Source organism: Cupressus sempervirens, chromosome 11, assembly GCF_028749045.1.
Source record: "Cupressus sempervirens isolate cs-2001-9-10 chromosome 11, ASM2874904v1, whole genome shotgun sequence".
In the NCBI taxonomy this organism is placed as follows: Eukaryota; Viridiplantae; Streptophyta; class Pinopsida; order Cupressales; family Cupressaceae; genus Cupressus; species Cupressus sempervirens.
The window spans coordinates 62,366,503-62,389,994 of record NC_143128.1 but is presented as its reverse complement, the minus strand read 5'-3'; the positions used below and the strand labels follow the sequence as shown (position 1 = coordinate 62,389,994).

The window sequence follows — 23,492 nt, the reverse complement described above, 5'->3', positions numbered from 1 at the left end:
TAAATTTCATTTCTGGGGCCTAAACTGTTTCATTTTCTGACATTCTAGATACAAGGAACTATTTTAGAACAAAATTCACTATCACAATTCAGTTTCTCATAGAATTTCTCTATTTCTTAACTATGTATTTCAATATCTGATGTTACTGTTTCTTACATGTCCACAAGTTCTTTTGCGTAATACTAATTTCCATCCAGTGAACCCCGTATATGTTTCTGAAAAGGATCTGTTAAAGTCCAAAGAGAAATAAAAAAGCTATAATGTCAAGAAGAACAAATGAAATAAACAGAGGGAAAAGTCAATATATCTGCACCTTACCATAACTGACCATAACCCAACTTCAATCTTACCAGCAGCAAGGAATTTATGGAGCTTTTGTAAGCTTTAAACTTCTGAACTTTCCAAGGTCGTCTGGTAATGAAGCTCTATGTGTATCATCCTCCTTGTATCGATTTCATTAGAGAATGTATTATGACCCCTAAGTTTTAAGTTTTTAACCATTTCAACTTTTCCATATGTCTATAAATAACTAAATGCAATTTGGATAAAGAATGATCAATTTTTGTAGAGTGGAAATATGACTAAAGTTCCAAGAGATAAGCAAATGATACAGAATATTGCAACTGAGATACACATGAAGTAAAACATATAATGTACTTTTAATACCATAATACCAGTAGGTGAGGAAATGGTTTCTTTATTAATACCAAAAATATCCTCAGTACATTGACAATATTCCAAGTACTTATAGAAGGATTGGTTGATTGGGAAAACCAACCGACGCATTCCCTCGCCTTCTAACTATCCAGCCCAACTAAACTTTAACAAGTACTAAACACAATAGTTACTTTATTCCGATTACATCTATCCCCCCAGAAAAGAAGTCGTCTTCTAGATGACTACTGAACATGAAAACAACAAAAAGAACTTTGATTTCAAGAAGAGGGATGGGAGGACATCCCTGTACTCGGAGCTCCCTGTAGCCGTTGTAAGTCACGTTCAACCATCTTTTGTTTTGTCTGAACTCCTTGTAGTACCCTTAAGGCATCCATCTTCTTTGCTTTTGCTGTAGTGATCTTGCTTTCCAATTCAGCTTTCTCTATCTTCCAGGCTTTCTCCATGACAACTTTTTCTGCTTCCCATTGATGTTGAAGATTTTTCCTTTCCAACCCCCATGCCTTAGCCAAGCTTTTGTTTGGCTGAAGTTCTAAGAAGGTCCCTTGAAAGGCAACTTCCATAGCTGCAAGGGCCTCCATGAGAGGTGGCAATTGTTCCTAACCACTGGAAATGATAGAGCTACTTGTCCATGTAGCGGCCATGTCCTCTGAATATCCACCCCATGCTAATAGTCCCCAATTTGTATGGCAGTTAGTCTGTATAAATGCGGCCAATGCTTCCGCTATTGTTATGACAACTTCTAGATTCTAAGACCTAGTCTGCTGCATGAGCTCCTTGGTAGAATGCTCTACAGCATGCAACTCAGTGAGAAACAACTCTACCTTGGCTGCAAAAGAGGCAGTGTCTGGAGGTTCCCCACGCTCGCTTTGTATCTCTACCTGTTCCTCAACAACTACTGGTAGAGGGGAAGACACCATGCCTTCTTCCTCAAATAACCTGTCAGCCTCCTCTAGGACAGTATCCGCCATAGCCATGACCGTCATACTTTCTTGAGTGTGGATTTCCCCCTACTGGTTATCCACTGGTGCTATTGGCTGTACCACAAGAGCAACTGGATATACTATTTCTGGGCCTAGAGGTGTTTGCAACCTCACTTTATGCGCACACTTTGTCTGGCATCTGAAATCTATTACTTTAGTACTAGAGTGTTGTTTTGGGGAGATTAGTTGCGGCACCCTCTGAAGTGATAATCTAGAAGCCCCCCATGTCAGAATTCCTTCCCTGTCACCTGCTCCTTCAACTCTCTCTTGATTTGGTTCGGAAATCTCTCCTATAGTAGTTTTGGTTATGGTAAATCTCCGGAGATTCTGATATTCTAGTTGGAAGTGGCCTCTCGGTTGGTAAGAAAGTAACTTCCCATGGAGTCCCATGTAGGTGACGCAGACAGATTTTTGTCTCCTGGAAGTTAGAGGAAGATGAACTTGTATCGCTGGTCTCCTCTTCTGAACTTTCCTCATCCTCCTATTCAAGTGTCTCAGCCATAACTACTTGTTTTGGTTTCTTTTTCTTTGGTTCACCACCGTTGTGAGATCCCACACTCATGGTGTCCATATGGAGCCAGTATGTCATAGTAGGCTTGTAGGGTTCCACCCTATTGGCTGGTATCAATGCCCCTCGATGCTCACTACTCACCTGCGTTCATACTACCTCTAAGAATAAGGCCAAAGGATGATGGGGCATGTAAAAGGCCTTGTGTTTCAACTCCATGAATTCCTAAGTCTGTCAGAAAGAAATTGAGTCCAGTTATACGCCTGTCCTTTATACAGTCCATCCACTATGAGCAACATCCAAAAGGCAATGTCTGAAGTGCAGCTATTGGGTGTGAACTTAGTTTTCACGAAATCTACAATAAATTGCCATTCATCATTTACAATGAAATTTTTCTTGAGACCCCTACTATTCTTCAAAATTCCTTCCCATTCCAGACTTGTATGATCTTTTCGGCACATTAGTTTCAACCACTTCTTGTCCTCTACGATCATAAGGGTTTTTCCCAGTTCCTGCCCTCTATTGGGAATTTCAAAAACCCTACTTATTTCCTCTTCTGAATAAGAAATTGTTACCTACTACTAGAAATACTGCACTATAGATTTATGACATGATCTCTCATAACTTGTGATTAAATTTTGTAGTACAGGTTCAAACTTCTTTAATTCAAAAATTGGCATGAAAATTATTTTGTTTACCTTTTGTTGTGCACAACGCCTTCTTCAGAGGATGATCCGCTTTTGCTTTCTCCCACAAGCCCTATACTTGCTTCCCATCACACTTTCAGACGTGATATTCTCAGCCATGATTTTTTGTGCCATTTTCCCTTTTCTTTTTTTCATCTTCCTTATCTCTTTTGCTTTCAGTGCCGCAGGCTTCTTCTTTTTGGAGTCAATAATGTTCTCTCTGATCAGGTTTCCTATGCTTAATTTCACCATTGTGTGTTGATGCATCAATTCCAAAATTTCCTTAACTGTTTGTATATGCCACCTGTACCAACCGTTTCTGTGATGTGACTTCTTGTAACAGACTTTTAAGTATGGCAATGTGGTACGAATTAGATGTGTATATGAACTGCCACTGTACGGCCCTGAGTTGCTTCCTGTCTTGGAGATGGTAAGTACTGCTGTCTTTCTCCTTAATGCCTCCTGCTGTACGAACGCTTCTTGCCGTACAGATGTCTTCTATTGTAGAGACACTTTCTCTTGTACATATGACCTCTCCCATATGGATGACCTCTCCTGTACAGATTTTCGATCAGATTCTCCTTCCTCTTGTATGAAAGTTTCTTGTTTTTCCTTTTGTATGGATGCCTCTCGTACAGATGTCTCTGTCTTTTGTACAGATGCCCCCTTTGTCTATACCTCTCTGTTCTTCCCTACGGCTACCACCTTCATACCCTTCTCTGTCAATGGATGTCCTCGTACAGCCACACTTTCCTCTTTTTGTGTAACAGATGTCCGTACGGCCGTTCCCTCCTCTTTTGGTGTAGGATGTACGACTGCTACTTCCTCTACTGCTACGTTAAGTACGGTGATAGTTTGTCGAGCAACCTCTTTATATGGACTAGGGTTAATGTTTTCTCGTTCATCACTTTTTGCTTTTCTTACTTGTTCCTTTCCTCCTCCTGTACTTATAAAATAGCTGGTTGCCCATTTATTCCTTTCTTCATATGCTTTTAACTTAGACCTATTTACTAGGTCTCTAATAGGTTTATTATCTAGAGTAGATAATTCTATTGCCCCATTCTCCTTTATTTCTGATATTCTAAATGGTCCTAACCATCGGACTTTAAATTTTCATGGATTTATTTCATTTTTTCCATTATACCTTAGTACCAGTTGCCCTCGTTTATAATTCGTTTTCTTCAAATTTTGTCATGCCAAAATTTTCTCCTTTGTTGGGCTACCTCCATACTCCATTGAGAAAGTGTCCTCCTTTCATCGAGTTTGAGTAAAGTATATAGTCTCTCCTTGAGACTCTCCTCGTCACCCAATCTATTTTGAATTGCCACCCATAGGCTTGGTACTATATGTTCTATTGGCATCGTTGCCTCTTGTCCATACATAAGATGAAAGGGTGTGTGTCTAGTAGTGGCCTTATAAGTAGTCTTGTATGCCCAAACCACCGTTGGAATTCGTTCTTCCCAGTCCTACCCTTCTACTCCACAAGTTTTATATAAGATTGCCACTATTACTTTGTTCATGGGCTCTGCTTGGCCATTTTACCTTGGATAATAAGGACGCGAGAAGGAATGAAAATTTTTATACTCACTTGTCATCATCCTGATGGTGTGATTCACAAAATCTACTCCTCTATCAATTGTCAGCTGGAGTGGAATGCCGAATCTTGTGACTATTTGCTCATGCAAAAACCTAGCCGTGCTGAGAGCCGTGTTGTCTGGAAGTGCTCGTACTTCAGCCCATTTCATTAGTTACTCTATTGCCACTACTATGTATTTACACCGATGGCTTTTTCTTACTGATAAGGGACCCACAAAGTCTAGTCCTCACCGTTCAAATAATTCTTGTGGTTGAGATGGGAATAGTGGCATGAAGTCCTTTTTTAGCGGTTTGCCTGCTCTTTGACAAGTGTCGCAGCTCAATACGCATTCCTTCACATCTGCATACAATGTCGGCCACCAGAGTCCTTGCCATAGTATCTGGTCCGATGTGACCTCCAACCAATCCTTCATGGGATTCTTTTAGAACTCCTGGAACTTCTTCCTCCATCACACACCTTCTCAGTATTCGATCCAGTCCCATTTTGTACAATAACCCTTCAGTTAGCTAAAATGTGCTACTTTTTAAGGCAATTTTTGTCCTATCCACTGCAAGCATTTCTCTTGGGAAGGTTTTTGTTGATAAGTACTGTCTTATTTTTTCATACCATTGAGGTAACACCGCGATTTAGAATAGGTGTGCATCTGGAAAGTCCTCGCATACCCCATTGCTAGAGGCTTCTCCTGACTTGATTCTTCACAATTGATCAACAATTACATGAGTTTTTCCTGGTCGGACTATGATTTTAAATGTAAACTCTTCTAGTAGAATTAGCTATCTACTTACTCTCCATTGAATCATCGGCTTGTTTACTAAGTACATTAGTGCTTGGTGGTCAACAAAAAATGTAAAGGGTGTAGCTAGTAAGTAATGTGTAAATTTTTGCACTCCATACACCATACTTAATGTTTCCCTCTTCGTGGTACTGTAGTTACGCTCTGCTTTAGATAAGAGCGTGCTTGCAAAATATACAGGATGATCTAGCCCTTCCCTATTTGTGTCAAGGTGGCACTTATTGCATAATTGGGTGCATTCACATGGACCCAAAATTCTCTGTGCCAGTCAGGGTACATGAGAATAGGGGCCCCGACTAATCTTTTCTTCAATTCTTGGAACGCGTTCTCTTGTTCTTCCTTCCACCCTAACCACTCTCCTTTCTTGGTTAGTTTCCCCAGTGGCATTGAAACTTTGGCAAATCCTTTTATAAACCTTTTATAGTATCCTACATGGCCCAAGAATGACTTGACACTTGTTATATTCGACGGAGTTTCCATTTCCAAAATTACCTTGATCTTATCAGGACTTGTCTTCAATCCTTCTTTGCAAACAATATGTCCAAGAAATCTGCCATGTGGAACCATAAACTTGCATTTTTTTCGAATTAAGGGCTAGTCTTGCTCTTTGACATTTCTCCATGCATTCTCCAAGAATTTTGAGGTGTTGCTCCTTCCCATTGTAAATCGACCAGTCATCCAAGAAGGCTTTGAAATTCCCACTGACATGTCATCAAAGATATGTAGTATAATCCTTTGGAAGGTGACTAGTGCATTGCATAGTTCAAAGGGCATCCAATTATAGGCATATACTCTGTCTTCAACCACAAATGTAGTTTTTAGCTTGTCTTCCTCCGCAAGGCTAATCTGATTGTACGTTGAAAATCTATCCATGAAGGAATACATCTCATGGCCGACTACCTCCTCCAAAATGGTATCAGTAAATGGAATGGGGAATGGGTCTTCTATTGTCACCACATTCAAACCTCTGAAATCTACACATCCGAATTTGAGTGCCATCCTTCTTGAGTGATATTACTATAGGAGATACCCAATCACTTGTTTGTACTTTGAATATTATCCCTGCTTCTTACATCTTTGTGATTTCTTCCTCGACCCTTTTTCGCACTGGTCTTGCTTCGGGTACCAATGGAATCCGATGCACAAACAGTTCCGGGGATACTCTTTTCAAGTACTGGTACATTTAAGCAAAGACATCCTTATACTCCAGAATGATTCTAAGGGCTGCCGTCGTCAGCACTGGGTCCCAATCATCCCCTATCTAGATTTCTTTAGGTTGATCCAACTTTCCTAGGTTTAAAGTCTGGAGTTTGGCCTCCTTGTATTCCACCTCTTTTTCAAAAATGTGTGTAGGTGTCTTGTTGAGAGTTGTCACACCTTCCTTATACTCTGTGTATACTTTCGGGTATCATTCTTCCAACTCAGAATCTTGTACTTCCAGCATATTACATTCTGCATGGAGAACTTCATAGTCTCCCATTTGCCAGTGATATAACCCATTAAGGGAGCTTGTGTCATCCTCTGAGCATTCCCCTAATCTAAGCACTCCTTCCTCATTTGGCTCCATTCCTTCATAATCTTCTCCTTTGGAGTTTAATGCCAAGTCCTCACTGACTGGTTCTTGAGATCTATGATGTACTTTCTCCCTTCGGACTCGATAAAGTGTTTCGTTTCCAGTTATGGGTAGCTTTTGCTGCAACCAACCATCCTCTTCCCAATAAAGCATCGTACCCTTTCTTCTCCAAAGTGATAACTACAAAATCTAGAAAAAATTGTTGTACCAACTATGACCTTTTGTCCCATCAGGGTTCCTATACTCTTGATTTCATGTTGGTCGGCTCCCACTAGTTGAAATGTCGGTGGCCAAATTGTAGGTTTCCCAATTTTCTTCTATGTTTTTTCTAATAAAACATTTATGCTGGAATTGCTATTAACAATAGTATTTGAGAGCTTGCACCCTAATATTTGCATCTCTACTACCGTTGGTGTTCTTCTCATTCCTATAGTGAATAGGGTATTGTCTTATGTCCGTACTTCTCCTTCCTTCTTTGAGGTTGTCCCTTTCGAGTTTGTCCCCTATGTTGGCCCTACTTGCAATTGGGGTAATGTTTCTAATAAATCACCAATTTTTACTGGGATAGTGGTTTCCAATACTTGCCTCCCAATATTTGGTACACCTCTACTTGAAGTAGGTTTTTCCTGCCTTGTTTTTCCTTCCTCTCCCATGCTATTTTGAATAATTTTCTTTGCTTCCTGAAATCTTTCTGTCTCCGTAGTAGCATCTGGATAGGTTAATTTTCTGGCTTGCACCTTGGTGATTGCAAGAATTTTTCCTTTTGGATCTTCAATGTCTAACATATTTACCCCCTTATGTCTTGGGCAATTCGCATCCTCATGATTGCCTGGCCCACACCATTTACAAATCATCCCTCCATTTTGTCCTCCTCTGCTTTGGCAATCTCATGCAAAATGTCCCCATTCATTGCATCTTCAGCATTGGATCATAGTCCTCCCCTTGGATCATATTGGATTGGATGTCGAGGTGTGTTGTTATTGCTATTGTTGTTGCTATTATTATTACTTCTTCTCTTGTTATTTTTGTATCCTCCTGGCGAGGCTTCCATATTTGTATTCTTTGGAGGAGTGGAGGGTGGTGTAGATTGCTCCCCTTGGGTTAGGAATACTTGAGTGCTCCATGTTTTTAAATTGTAGGGACAATCTTTAATTGCGTGCCCCAGTACTTGACAAATCTCACATAATGCTTTCTTCGGGCATGCTCCTTTTGTATGGCCTTCTGTTTCACAGTCAGTGCACCAAAGTTCCCTACCTTCTTTCTTGTCTTCTTTACTCCCGGTGACTTCCTCTATCAATTGCCTCGGGTCTTTTCTTAGGGCTTGAATGGTTTTGGATTCTTCTTCGCTTTCTTCAGAACTTTCACTCGTGCTTCCATGCCTTGTTGCCTTGGAAGATTTGCTCTCACTTTCTATGTCCATGACGCGAGTACATGCATCCCCAAAGGTTGATGGTGGGGCTGTCTTTATCTTTTTCCTAAGGGACGGTGCTAATCCTTCAATGAACCATTGTTTCTTTAGTCCATCTGGAGGCTTGTTGTCTAGTTTCCCTATTAGCTCTTTCAATCTTCTATTGTAGGCTTTGACGGATTCACTCTTCCCTTGTCTTGTGTTATAGACCTCCGTTACTATTTCATCATCATCCCTCAAAAGTCTTAATTCTTCCTCAAAGGCTGTGCGGATATTATTCCATGTGTTTTTTTTTCTGCCTCCAAATCAGTATACCAATCAATGGCGATACCCCTTAGTGTGGCTAGGAACGCTTTTAGCCATTCTACTACGTCGTTTTCTCTATTCGCTTGCCATATTGTTATGCATGCTTTACAGTGGTGAGCGGGGTCCTCCGAGCCATCCCTTGTGAACCTTGGATATTTTTATTTGTCTATTATCATTATGTGAGGCTTTCTCCCTCCTGTCAGAACACTTCTTCCGAATGGAACACCTCCTATTGATGGAACACCTCCTCCCAAAGGAACACCTCCTCTCGATGGCATAGTTCCTCTTGATGGAACACTTCCTTCTGACTAGAAGTTCGCTCTCGACAAGGGACCTAATTCTTGATTATTGAAAGTAGCTTCTTCTTTCGGACTTTGTTCTTGTTGGAGATCTCTTCGTATAGGTGTCTCTAGATTTCTTTATCCTAACTTCCTTCCTAGTTTTTTTGAGATGACCAAATTCGCTATACCTTTGATTGTATGCTCGACAACCCTTCTTGGATTCTAGTGGAATCCCCTTGTCCTCCCCTCAAGTTATGAAATCTCTCCTCCTGTTGTTGGAGATGTTGTGTGCTCAAGGCGATTTCTTCCTCAGTTTCCTCTCCTCATACTTGCCTCTGATATGTGTTTGGAATCAGGGGCATGAATCAATTTTAGTGTTTGTTTCCCTTTTTGGAATTTTCATGTTCCTCCACATCGCATTCCCTGGTTCTCCTTCAGCAAACTGCTGGAGTACTTGTTGTCTCCTCAATTTCCTTTGTGTCTTAGCTCTTTCCTCCTCCACCTATAACAAATTGCACGCTAATAGGCGAGGAATCTCTCCTAGGAGATCATACACCACTGGTGGCACCAAAAATTCGTCACATACCGTACCCTTAGGGACCATTCTCTCACAGGTTTCCCATTGTATGTACTGATCGACCGCAACTTCCCAGGTCATCACCAAATCACATGTCAACTAACCTTCCCTAGTTATTTCCTCTTCTTCTTCATCACTATTTGTTTCTTGTATGAGTGGTAAAAAGGGCCTTCCTATTACTCCATCCTGCCGACCTCTAGGTTCGGACTTAGGCAATGACACCAACAATGTAGAGTGGAAATATGACTCAAGTTCAAAGAAATAAGCAAATGATACAGAATATTGCAACTGAGATACACGTAAAGTAAAACATATAATGAACCTTTAATACCATAATACCAGTGGGTGAGGAAATGGTTTCCTTATTAATACCAAAAACATCCTCAGTACATTGACAATATTCCATGTACATATAGAAGGGTCGTTTGGTTGGGAAAGCCAAACGACGCATTCCCTCACCTCCTAAATACCCTACCCGACTAAGCTTTAACAAGTACTGAACACAATAGTTACTTTATTCCGACTACAATTTCTATTCTCAATTTGAGCCCCAAAAAAACTACCGCAATTTGCTTAAACTAGTGATTAAATTTTCCATGGACCACCTATGAGTTAAACCTAGGGTCACTCCATTTGTTGCTGTGGTGCTTGATCACTGAGCTATTAGCCCTCTTTTTGACTGGTCCATCTATGGTTCAAGTGTGGTTTATTTCGCTACATCTCCCTTGAGCCACACTGCAGGTGCTTGGGGCTCCAAGCCTAACCTGGCTTTTCTAATCTGAGGTTTGTAACCTTGAATATCCAGTGCATACTCTATCTAGCTCAAAGATGAAGTAAGATTTCAATGCATGAATTCTATTGAATATTTGAACATTTGTAGCCTCTAAGATGCTGTTTTCATTAAGGATTTTCTTCAATAAATGATACCATAATTCAATATTTGACAAACCTAATGTATATATGAAATTTTGCATGCCGAAAATTTTACAACTTCGTGGTATTCTTTAAATATGCTATTTGGAATACATGATTTATTATTTAGCTTTACCATCATATTGGGGGAAGATTTACAGAATGAGATGAATCTGATAATTAGATTTTGTGCAGGTAGTTCGGTTGTACAAGAATGCTGATGACGTTGAAATTGATTTCTTGGTGAGTTCATCATAAATCAGAATTTATATTTCCCATCAATGTTTTTATGCACAGACTTCAGTTTCATGATTCATCAGTATATGCTTTCCTTTTTGTTCTGTTTCAAAGACATGTTTTGCAAGCAATTTTTAGATATTTTACAAAACTTTTTTTTTCTTGTTTTTAACATTTTAATAGCACCACTATATTATTAAAACCCTGTTCATAAGTATTTTAAGCATACAGAATATGAGAGAATAATAAAAGAACTAAAACTATTATGTAAAGAGAAATATATAATAATTCAAATGAATATAGAATCAAGCAATTGTATCCTAAATTACTGGGTACTGGGTACGGATTCACACGGGTTTACTCCTTAGTTATGTACTTGGGTGTCTAGTTGCACCCAAGTTTGTACCCGAAGGTGCTAAGCAGCGAAAAGTATAAAAGATATTTTTTGGACCTTTTTTGCTTCTAAATACTGAAATGCCCCTAAAAGCATCATTTGGCCTGATACAAGATTATTTTGCTCTCTTCACTCTCTCTCTTGTCGTCTTCTTTACTTTTTCTATGGGGCATAACTGCCAAAATTCCACTTCCGACTCATGGGGAAATGAAACATTATCTCAAATGTCTTCTATTCTTGGGTTTTTCTTACATCCAACACCTTGTGTTGCTTATCATTGCTGCCCCTCAAGCCTATTAGATTCTCCACTACCAAACTCCCACTAGTTAGTGGGTTCTCTTGTCATATAAGAAATTTGATTACAATGAGGGATTTTGGGAATGGAGATCAAAATCAACAACTTTGACAATTAAAATTACCAATATTAAATGCCAATTGAGGAATCATACGATCAAATGTATTTAGTTTTACAATTCTTTATATTTCTTTAAACTTTTTGTATATATAATAAACTATTAATAATTACATACTTCTACACAAGGGAAAGATTTTTTGCCTGTGCCTATGCTTGTACCTGTAGTGACAACTCAGCTTTCATGCATTGATGGGTGATTTCTTATTGAACTGAAGTGCATGGATGAAGACATGATTATTGTCAACTGCAGATATTTGGAAAGTGTGATAGTCAATTTTTTCAGTTAGCTGTCTCTGAAATTCACTCAAAAGTCCTATCACTCAACTTCAGCTGAAGTGAAATGTTACCACAACTATGGTAATATAATTGGAAAGAGATGTGATACGGAGGCACAATCTAAGTAGAACTTCAAAAGGTTTATACACAATCACATATTTTGAAATTCTTTGCCTATGAGAAATTGATTTAATTTATAATAATAACAAACTTACCAGGCCTAATATTTGAAATGTTTATTGACACAGTCGTACACAGATCTCACATGGATTATGAAGACACCTGCATTCACAAAAAATAAAATATTAGGGTTGATGCATAAGCATGTAATTTTCTACCTTTTAATTAGGCTAACCTAAACAATGTTAGCTCAGTTGCAGCCAAAGTAGTCATTGAAGAACATTATGGGCTGACATGATCATCCTATTCAATGAAAGCGTTTAGTTTTCAAAAAAATTCAACATTAGCTTAATGGGTTATTATCTTGTTGGTTCATTATGGATTCTACCACATAAAAGCATATAATGATTAATCCAATCATATTTCTCTATGCTTTACATCTATCAATCAAGATTAATTATTCAGCCAATAAATTATGTGACAGATAAATGGGTTGCAGGATTTTGCAATCTTTGGTTACTGAGAATCAATATAATTGGTCATTGTTTTATTGAAGATCAGTCTAGATAGAAGAAGATAAATTGGTTAGATGATTGAAGTCAAAGAGTTATCAATCTTTAGATGTGCTTCATATCTTCATACATCCTAGACGCTTTGAATTTTAAAGTCTAAATTGAAAGAAAATAAATATAAATGTTATGGGTAATGATTTCATCAACTCCAAACAAGTTTATAATGCCTACCCAACATTTGCTAGATAGTTGGATAAAAACAATTGGGACTACAAAACAAACTACCTTACATGGCTTATGGTAGATGACCCTCCCAAAGATACCTTGAGAGTTAACATTCAGTTAAGTTTGTATTTTGAATCAAGTAGGAGATGTAAGCTTACTTTGATATGTCTAAAAGATCTCTTTGGTCCAGTGGACATTCAATGTCAGGTTGTTTTATCTTATTTTGTGGTTCATGTACAGGTTTATGATAAATAGTTGTTATCTTATATTTTGTCATTCTGCGGAGGTATAAAGCTGGGAGGGTCTATAATTATTATTTAGTTGCAATATAACTGGTTATCATTGGAAGAGCGAAAAAAATTGTCCATCATGTGTCCATTAAATAAGATTAATTTAAGATATCAATACTTGGCAGTTTGGCCAGGGTGCAGGTGCGGATGCACAGGAATGCGTGGATGCTTTTGGAAGTGTCACGGAGGTGGGCAAGAAGCGTGGCTTCTGCTTGTGGGATGGTTGGGACAGTATCCATCAAGCATCCGGGTGAATCCACAAAGCAACCAAACTTTTTAGGTGCCAAGTCATTTGAGTGACACAATAAAACATGTGTTAAAATGGTTTTTTCAATTATATTTTGTCTCCTTTTTACCCCAAAACCCTAAAACGGCCCTAATATAGGCCATTCATTTCTCATTCCTCTCATTTTGTTTGCATCTGGGCTCTCTTCTCATTTGGTCTCCATTTTGGCATTTTGCATATGTTAATTGCTATGGAATGGTTTATTTTTCATTTTGTATATTTCTTGCACTTCTTCGCATACATAAATTATATTATTTTAGTATACATACATACATACATACATACATATATATGTATATTTTTAAAAAATATATATTATATGGATGCACCCAAACGCATCCAAAATCCCCCAAAAAAACAATCCTCGCATTTGCTCATCAGCACCCCGCACCCGCATCAGCATTAGAACCAGCATCGGTAACTTAGAGATTAATTAAAGAACCATAATAGTATTTACAGTTGCCAAATACAGTTCAGTCTGGATTCATCTGGCTTGTTCTAGACTTTTTCAATCAATATTATAGAAAATATTCTAAAGTTCTAAAATTTTGAATTTCCAAAATGTTTGACCTCCTGAATGAATTGAAATTTTTGTAACTTGATAATGTGAGACTATACAAAAAGTTGTGAAGTCTATCCTCTATACTATTTTGTTCCTATTGTATTTTAAACTTTAGCTCTCATTTAGCTTCAATAAATTCGAAGTTCTTAGAATTCAATTTGGGAATGAACAAATGTAGGAATAGTGGATTGCTTTGAAGAAAGCAACCATTTAACATTAGGTCATCAGATAGTTAGAAGGATAGTATTATTTTGAAACCACTAGAAAAGTAAGGATACTATTTTGAAACCACTAGTAAGGATACTATTTTGTTCCTATTGTATTTTAAACTTTAGGTCTCATTTAGCTTCAATAAATTCTAAGTTCTTAGAATTCAATTTGGGAATGAACAAATGTAGGAATAATGGATTGCTTTAAAGAAAGTGACCATTTAACATTAGTTCATTGGATAGTTAGAAGGATAGTATTATTTTGAAACCACTAGAAAAGTAAGGGAAGAATGCTAGTTATGGGTATGAACTATGCCAATATGAAAGGGTATTCCATGACTTTGACCATGGTCACTCCAAGTTCCTTCCTGTGATCTTCAGAAGTCGATTGTGGCTTCTTGGTTAAACCCATCGCTGCATTTGTGTTGCAAAAAGTTATTATTAGTTCCTTAAAGTATGTCTGGCATACACATACAATGATGTAAGCCCCTTCTATTTTTATGATCAAAATTGAAGGGTTATTATTGATATTTTTGCGTTCTATAAACATAATCACATATTCCATGGCTCCAATAATTTCTTGATCAGTAAATAGAAAAAGAAGGGGTGCACACTCTATTCAAATTGAACTTATTGCATCAAGGATTAGAATGATCCAACAAACCCATTAGTAGGCAAAACAACATGACATCAGGCTGCAAATTTAGAATTATGCTCCACATTTGTCATGGGAATGTAGACACATGTTAAAAACAGCTTCATTTTTCTTTGTGCTAAGTCCAATTTCCTTCTAGATCCCATCTCCCTGGCACCTTTGAGATTCCCTGTGGTTTTTTCGTACTTGAGTTCCAGATGCCGTACGGACTGTTGTTGAGTGATAACAGTACAGTGTATGAGAAGTCCGTACGGTGTACCCCCAAAAGCCGTACTGGATATGGCCAAGTGATGACTATATGGTAGGTGCCAAGGAGTGTGAATTGTACGGTGGAGGTGTTACTCTGGACGTACGGTATAGTGCCGTACAGTAGGAAGAAGTTTGGCCGTACAAAGGCTAGAGAGAGCCGTATGGTTGTTGAGGGTGAGTAGAGAAACTGATGTATGGTGAAGACAAGGAGTTGACTGTAGGGGATGGTGAATGTGCCTAGGTATGGAGATTTGAGCTAAGCCACAGTGTCGAATGGTGTGCAAATAGAAGAAAAATCCTATAACCAAACTTGTAGATCCGAATGTGTGAAGTGAATCCAAACAATAGAGATTTGAACACAAACAACTTTCAGTTAATAATTGCCAAGAGATAGTGCTTTGACTTGTTAGATCCAAGCGAGGTATTACATGCAACAACAGAATAGGGTGAGGGTTGAATCCCACTGAAACCGCATGAGTCAAATAGGGAAGATCTTTCACTTCCGAAATGGCGAACAATCCAGAACCCCAACAGGAATTCGCAGTACATAGAAAATAATCCAAAAGCATGCCTACAGACTACCTACAAGTCATGCTTAAATACCCGTCGGGAAACTTTGCGAGGTGTACAAAAATAGCCGATGACGACACAAACTATGGAAACAAAATAAAAATAGGCCTGAGATACATTAAATCAATCAACCCATTAACTAGGTTTAATTAAATACATTTATTTTATGACGGGGACATTACAAAAAAGTGTCGCAATCCTTGACCTTATGCAATGAGGCACCTCGGATATGTGAATTTTGGCCAAGTCTGAATTGTTTGAGCAAGTCTGATTTTTTTTTTCATGTGTTTGAGGTTATATGACTTTTTGGCATTTTTTGATGGTAATTTGCGAGGTAAATATTGAAATAATAAACACTAGATTCCAACTAGAAATGTGCAAATAGTGCCAAATTGGAAATGTGCAAATGAATTTATTTGATTTCAATTTCTTCAAGAGAATACAATAACTATATCAGAGAGAATTCTAATTTGAATGCAGATCTGATTTTCAGGCTCCCACCGGCAGGACAAGGCTGTACAGCTGTCTCTAGCAGACTGATAATGCTCTATAGTGTCTGATTTTCTGCTGTGGACACCTAAAACATACTGTTTTGTACAAGAGAACATATACCAAATCTGCCCTGCTAATAGTAGATGCCCAAGCTGGAAATCTGTAGGAGCTAATTCTAGGCTGTACAACCAGCTAATGATAGGAAAATGATAAATAATGTGCTATTTAGTCCGATTTGCAATTAATTTCCTGATATCTGCCCTTCACCAATTCAAATTTCTTACAAATTGGGCCAACTAAAAATATCCTGCTTGTAGATCTTTGCCTGTAGAATTCCTTGGGTGATCTCACACACTTGCAAGCTTCCAAATTTCTGAGAGTTTTCATTCTCAGGAACAAGACAGCTGAAAAACCTCTTCTCAGAGCTCTCCACAATATTGTTGGTGGTAAAAATGATTTCTGGATAAGAAACATGGCTCTCCAACTTTTTATTCATTTTCATTTCTGCCTCTAAGTACAATTTTGAAATAAAGATTTCAATTCACCCTTTTAATAATAAAATAATGGTCTATTTTATTTAACTTCCCCACCTAGGGACTCAAGCTTATGAGGGGTTATTAATCATTATAAACTTGGCCCCCTCTTAAGTTATAGACTTGATTTTTAATGCCTAGGGAGTTGGGCAAATATTGTATAATTTATTATACCATAATTGATTGAATAATCACTTTTATTATTATTTAAATATTCCTAACTTTGAAAATAATAAATTATTTCCCAATAATTCCTAGCTTGCTCATCTAGATCCCAATTTGGATTCTGCCTGATGACCTTGTCTGCTGATGTTGTTTAACTACTGCAAGCTTAATGGCAATCCCTTACAAAAATTTAGAAACCCTCTTGATAAACAAAAACTGTGCTAAAAGTGTCTTGGCTGATCTCAGAGGTCTCCTGGTACATCCCTGCTAACTCCTAGTTCATCCCTAAAAATAGAGATTCTTCCTAAAATCTAGGGGACAACCCAAGACTGATCAAACTGGCTCTATCCATCTTGTTGGCCTACAACCAATCCTATTAGCTGATACTGAAACTAAAGGAAGCGTAAACATTACACCTTATAAAAAACCACAACAAAGAACTTCCGCTCATAGGTGTAAATTTATATCACCTACTAGAGCAAGATGTCAAATTTTTGAAATTCATTGATGTAAGTCTGCTAAAATCGGCTAGTATCCTCTAAATCCAATCAAGCCATGTCTCGCAAGAAAAGTAAAATTTTCATTTACCTCTTGTAAGACATCCTCCCCAGTCTCAACTTTCTAAGCATTTTTAGTAGATCGGGCCATGAGATTAGCCAACTACGATTTGGGGATTCATGCATTCATCCCTCACATGCTTAGACCATGCTTTGTTCATGTATTTTCCTACGAGTGACCCACCATTCTTGGTAGTGGTGGAAGGAGGCTATGCAACATTGTATGGGTTTTGTTGCTTATTGCTTACATTACAATTCCTAGTTTGAAGCGCCCACAGTAATCTACTATCTGTGCAAGGGGATTTCTAGTCCCCAACCATTTTGAGCGGGATGCTAACCCCTTCAGCTGTAGGATAGGTCATTCCCTCTTCGTGAATGTTGTCACCAAGAAATGAGATCAAACATTCCTGCTGAATTGTTGGCTTTTGTTTGTGCCAGGTGTGTCCTTACAACCAGATTTTCTTGAGAGGTAACCAAATTGATGGCCCCAATTCCCTATGCATGGAAAGATGGCGAATAAGAGTGTTGCCACAATGAATCAATGTCTTTTCAAAAATTCTCAGAGGCACTTATGGATGCCCTAGCCTCAGAAGCCTGCTGTAGAGGCGACATCCTTCTGTAGTGTGGTACAAAATCTTAAGCATGTTATTATTTCCATGACTTCATAATAGCTTCCATTTTTAAGTGGGAACAAAAGGTTTGTAGTTCAAATTTTGAAGTAAATATTTTATGTTGTATAAATAAAAGATATTACACACATATAGTCATTTCTCAAAAAGTAGGAGCAATTGGAGAAGCTCTTTCTTTTGGTTTCTCATGTGTGTGTCATTGCTGTTTAAACTTTAAATATCTTCGTTCTTGTTATAGAATAAGTCATGTTACACTATTTATATGAGGTATTCAACATTACTTTTTATTTATGGTAAATAATTGAATGCTATTACATTTGAAAGGCTAGGGGTACACGGTTTTTATTTTGAAATAGAAATCTCAATTTTATGCAATAGCGAATTAAGCAATAAATGACAGCCATATTTTAAAAATATTGCATGAGTATCAAAATTTTAGTTGAAATGTGAACCTATGTAATTATTCTTTACCTCTTATACTGACTTTGTTCTGATTGAATTATGGGAATTACAGTTCTTTATTTTTCTTTCACTAGTTCCTCGAGTTTTCACTCAATACTTATCAAGGTTTTTAATTGAAGACTAACATGACTTTAATGGCCATGTTATTGCATAATTGGTCTCACTTTGCTAGCTTACTAAACCGATTTCATGGTCTGTAGATTGGACCAATTCCAATTGATGATGACTTGGGAAAGGAGGTGGTAAGTCAATTTAGAACAAATTTGGTGTCAAATAAAGAGTTCTACACAGATTCCAATGGACGAGATTTCTTGAAGAGAGTAAGTTATTTACCATTGTTTATAAGGCTTATTTCCCAATTTTCATCTAATAAATCTGTCAATTCATATATTTGCTTTTTAGGAAGATGAATATCTTTAATTATTCTTTTTATGGGATTGCATAAAAGGCGTTTCAAAAGAACAGTTGTTTAAAGTGACATTTCTATCAAGTTAATGGTTTCTATTGTGTATGGCACATTTTCTGAGGGGATATGTCATGTTTTGCATGTTATAGAGATTATGCATGTTCTTGAATTTGAAAATATGAATGACTATCAGGAGAAGATTCTTGTAACATAAATCAAATTATCTAGACTAATTTGAAAATTCAGATTGCTAATAACATATATTCATTGTACAGTATTAATTAATAATTAATGCAATTGAGGAAGATCAAGAATTTACATAAAATGATTGAAACAAGGCTGAAACAAGTGTTTTACAAAATAGTTCATTTCCTATGGTCTCTGTTTCCATAATTAGACCAATTGAAAATCCACAAAGTCACACATTCCTCGTAACCTTATTTAGGAAGACATGATATGGAACCAATTTAGAACGCCATAAGAAACAACATTCTGAAAAATAGGTTTCTTGAAGGAATGATGTCAAGCATGACTGCATGGAACCTTTCAATTACATTGCTGCTTCCATCGGAATACCTCAGTTCTTCATTCACTTTGGAAAATATCTTATACATCTTTGTTTTAAAGAAAAATGCCTTCTACAAAGGACAAAATGAACCAAACATTTTCTTTTTGCAAAGGACAACTGAACCACAAATGATATGCTGTTGTCATTTTACAAGTTAAAATGTTTGGAGATTATTTCTCAATTGCATTGCTCCTGACATTTGAGTATTTCAGTTTTGCATTCATTTGGGAGCAATACATCTTCAATTTAAGAAAAAATGCCTTTTACAAAGGAAAAAATGAACAAAAATGAAATGGTGTTTATCATCTTACAAATTAAAATTTTTGAACGTATATGTACATATCTATCTAAGTTTTGCAACTAACTGAACCAAAAATAATATGCTGTTGTCATGTTATAAATTAAAATGTTTGTAGATAATAGATAAAATTATATACAGATACAAAATTCTCTCTGTATATGAAATGTAATAGTCATTGTATTCATTAGAAATTTGTGCACTTCAGATTCATCTATGTAATGTGTACACACACACACATGTTTTTGGACAGAACTGAGCCAAAAATAATTAATGCTCTCATGTTATAAATTAAAAAGTTTGTAGATACATTTATATACAGATACAATATTCTATCTCTATATAAACACACAACAGTCATTATACTCAGAAATATCTGCGCTTCAGAATCATCCTTGTAACATATAAATTTAGTAATATCCTTGTTTTTAATTTCTAAATAAGCAATATAATTATATGGGTGTAGAAAACAGGAAAGCTACTTTTATGGTGACTGATATTTTGTCTGGAAGAGTTCTAACTATATATTGTGAATAGCTGTGTTTGCAATCTTATGTGCGCCAAATAGCATTAGATAGAGAAATCATTTACTCAGCTATGCCCCGGTATCATAAATGTCAATGCAGAGACCTGTGTAGATCTGCATTTGCCTTTCAAGAATGTGTATTTGTCACTCATGCTTGTAAGCTTTCTGTTCGTGACAACCTCATCATTCTCCTGTCAAAGTTCCAAAATTATACCAGGCCAAAGTATTGGCAAACTAATGAGTTTTGTGATGCTATATTTAAATAATATCGCAAAATGAAATAGGAACCAAACATAGTGCTAATTTTGTTGCAAAAAGGAAAAATGTAAATATTAACTGAATTTAGTTGAAATATATATTTTTGTTTACTTGTGCTTGATTACTTTAGATAAAGCTCAATCTACTTTTGAATCGGATGAAAGAGCATATTAGCTACTTTATTGTGGGTATAAATTGAAAATTGCTTGTTTGATAGAATATATTGTAAATCTCTGCATTTCACATATCAAAAAGGGAGTTTCATTTTTCTTTCTATTTATGCTGCAACACAATTTCAACTCAACATTGAACAGATGTGTATGGGATGCTATTATGAATTTATGATCTTGTACTTATCTTCATATGTTGAATGCTGCAGATAAGGAACTATCGAGCAGACTGGAATTTAAGTGTACATGAAATAATTGCTGGAAACTATTACCCTGTGAGATCAGAATTTCCTTGCCTCTTGTCCAAAAATTGAATTTTTTAATGGTTTTATACTATGGCTAGTATGCTTGAAGCTTTGTTTGTATGTGATGGTGGGAAGTCTCTGGTACAGATTAATCATATGACACGAATTTAGAGTTTGCAAATATGATCAACAACATTTTTGATATAAGCTTTATAGGAATAGGGGAATGATAAGTAAATTTGGCGGTTGTTAAAAGTAACTTTATAATCAGATCCAAGTGTTTGTTTTAAAGAATTGAAAATAGCTTTCAGAGACCTTGCTCAAGAGACTATATCACTGCTAGATAGGCCTTGTAATATTCAAGGCCCAAGGGTCATTATAACTTAAGCACTTGTATAACATCTCAGGAATACTTAAAGACAAACTTCTTTGACAAGAGAAAAAGCAAGAATCCTCATGTAAGAATACTGGAAAAGAACTATAGAAAATGTAAGATTATGTTTTTGTCCTTTTCCGATGATGGGAATTTTTTTATTGAAACATGTTTCCAGTATTCCTTTTTGTCTTCATTGCAGTCCAAGTGATGGAAAAAATTGTTGAACTTGGTTTTCAGTGTTCAACTCTTGGGACACACACATAGTCCATCGAAAGTCTATGGGCTGTCCAAGATATATAAACCTAAATTGTTGTTTTGAAAGCTAAAGACCATTTATTATTATGAAAATCTGTCTGAGTTCCTGGACTATCATTCCACTTTTTCAAATTACAGCTTGATGATGCTAAACTTCAAATGGGTTCTACGTTCAAAGATCTAGCTTGAAACTGTTGAGCATGAAAAATAATGACTACATTTTTGTTAAGTGACAGCATACAAACTTCATTCATTATTCAAATACCTGAAATATATTTGTTCTATTTAATTTTTGGGAGAATAAGGTCGACATTAAATTAGTAACCTTCCTCTCTGCAGTATTAACATCTCTGGTGCATTTGGTGTTGCTGCCCCTTCATGACCCTGCCTCCTACCTCTATCCCTAGATCTCTCCCTTTCTCCCTTTGTTCATCCTGTGATCACACTTAATTTTGTGGCATTTTTGTCCGGATAATTTTTCAGTAAGTTATTAATGAAGCTTCCCTTTGACCGATTTCCCAAAATAGTTACTGCATTCCTTAAATCTAAAACTACTAATAAAGCCTAGTATTGACTGTGCAGCTGAATCTAGGGATATACCTGAAAGAAAATGACACAGAATTTTCTTTGCTTGTTGACCGTTCTGTTGGAGGTTCAAGTGTCTCTGATGGGGAGCTGGAGCTGATGCTTCACAGGTCAGCTATGAATGGTTTGTGTTGAATCATGTTTTTTCTTTAAGTACTGTTATTTGGTTGACTTAGCTGACATTGTACATTTTCAGGCGGTTACTCCATGATGATAATAAGGGTGTTGCTGAAAACTTGAATGAAACTGTATGCTTCAATAACAATAAGACATGTGAAGGCTTAACTGTAAGCACTGCATTCCTATTCATTATTGATATTTATTTTATTATTTTTTTACTTTCTTTAGTCAAACAAGACAATCACTTTTCTGCTTGAACACTGTAACCGTAATGATGATAGAACACTCAGGTAGCAAACATATAGATATGAGCTGTAAATAAGATAAGATATTTTAAAAGCAACCTTCAATGAATATATTAGTTGATAATTATCATAGCCCAACTGTGCAGTTGGAGGTCTAGTAGGAACTAGGCCTATGCCTTAAATAATAGACAAAATGAAGTAATAAAGAAACAAATTAGGTGAATATCCACTAACGAGTTGCATAGGTTTATGGGACATGAGAAAATATTAACCATTATTAGAAACTAGCTACAGGAAAAACATATCCTAAGATCTGAAAAGTAACTAAAAGAGCAACAAAGTCTCTTATTATTGGATTTTATGATCAAACTACAAGCCATTAAGATCTAAATATAGTGAAAACTTCTGTGAGAAAATATTAACCATTATTAGAAAATAGCTATAGGGAAAAATATCGTAAGATCTGAAAAGTAATTAAAAGAGCAACAAAGTCACATATTATTGGATTTTATGGTCAAACTACAAGCCATAAGATTTAAATATAGTGAAAAATTATATGAGCAAAGTACTTCACAATGATGCACAAACCTGGTGAAGATAACAGGAGTAAAGAATGGAAAACCAAAAATATAACACATGTGCAGCAAGATGTGGGCTGGAAAAAAACTGGCATAGTCATTGTCTAATACTATAACAAGGCTATTAATCTAAAACATACAAGTCCAATGACATCAAAACAAAGCATATCCATAGTGTGTAGAATTAATGTGGGACTGCTGGGCCATTCTGTAGTAACATGCATGATAATCATCATCTCATCCACTTCCTTACCTTTTGTGTAGATTATTAAATGCATAGTCTTCAAAAGTTGCCTAATACACACAAAATTCGTGACAAATTGGAAGGAGGCAATTAACTCTTTGCTCTTTAGTTCCCTTATACAGTCCTATGCCAAAAAGTGAAGCCCTGAATGTGAAGGGCCATATAGCTTACCTTTGATCGTGGTAACAAATAAAAGAAAGAAACCCATTACTTAAATATATAAATTAATGAAAATATCATACAATAGTGAAACATGAACTACTCTACTCTCTAAATTTACAACAGTAGAACCCTTGAAGGTGAGATGGAAGTGCTCAACATTGTACATCTCCTAGAAAGAACAACTATGACAAATACTTTCAATCTGTAGAATGTGTTGATTTGTCTCAAATTTCAACTTACGGGAGTGCATCTTAAGATTCCCAAAGGGGATCCTTGGACCATGTGACCAAATGTTGTAGATGGTTAGGTCAAGTGATGG

At 36.7% G+C, this 23,492-nt stretch overlaps 1 protein-coding gene across 1 annotated transcript in view; it reads left to right on the top strand.

Moving 5' to 3' along the window:
- Nucleotides 1–23,492, top strand: part of LOC149528258 (alpha-mannosidase-like) — a 230,329-nt gene that overhangs the window by 165,370 nt on the left and 41,467 nt on the right. The window contains exons 20-24 of the mRNA XM_089811810.1: nt 10,495–10,542; nt 18,338–18,457; nt 20,573–20,638; nt 21,822–21,934; nt 22,021–22,111. Coding sequence (XP_089667936.1) covers nt 10,495–10,542; nt 18,338–18,457; nt 20,573–20,638; nt 21,822–21,934; nt 22,021–22,111 — 438 coding nt within the window. The remainder of the gene's footprint in view (nt 1–10,494; nt 10,543–18,337; nt 18,458–20,572; nt 20,639–21,821; nt 21,935–22,020; nt 22,112–23,492) is intronic.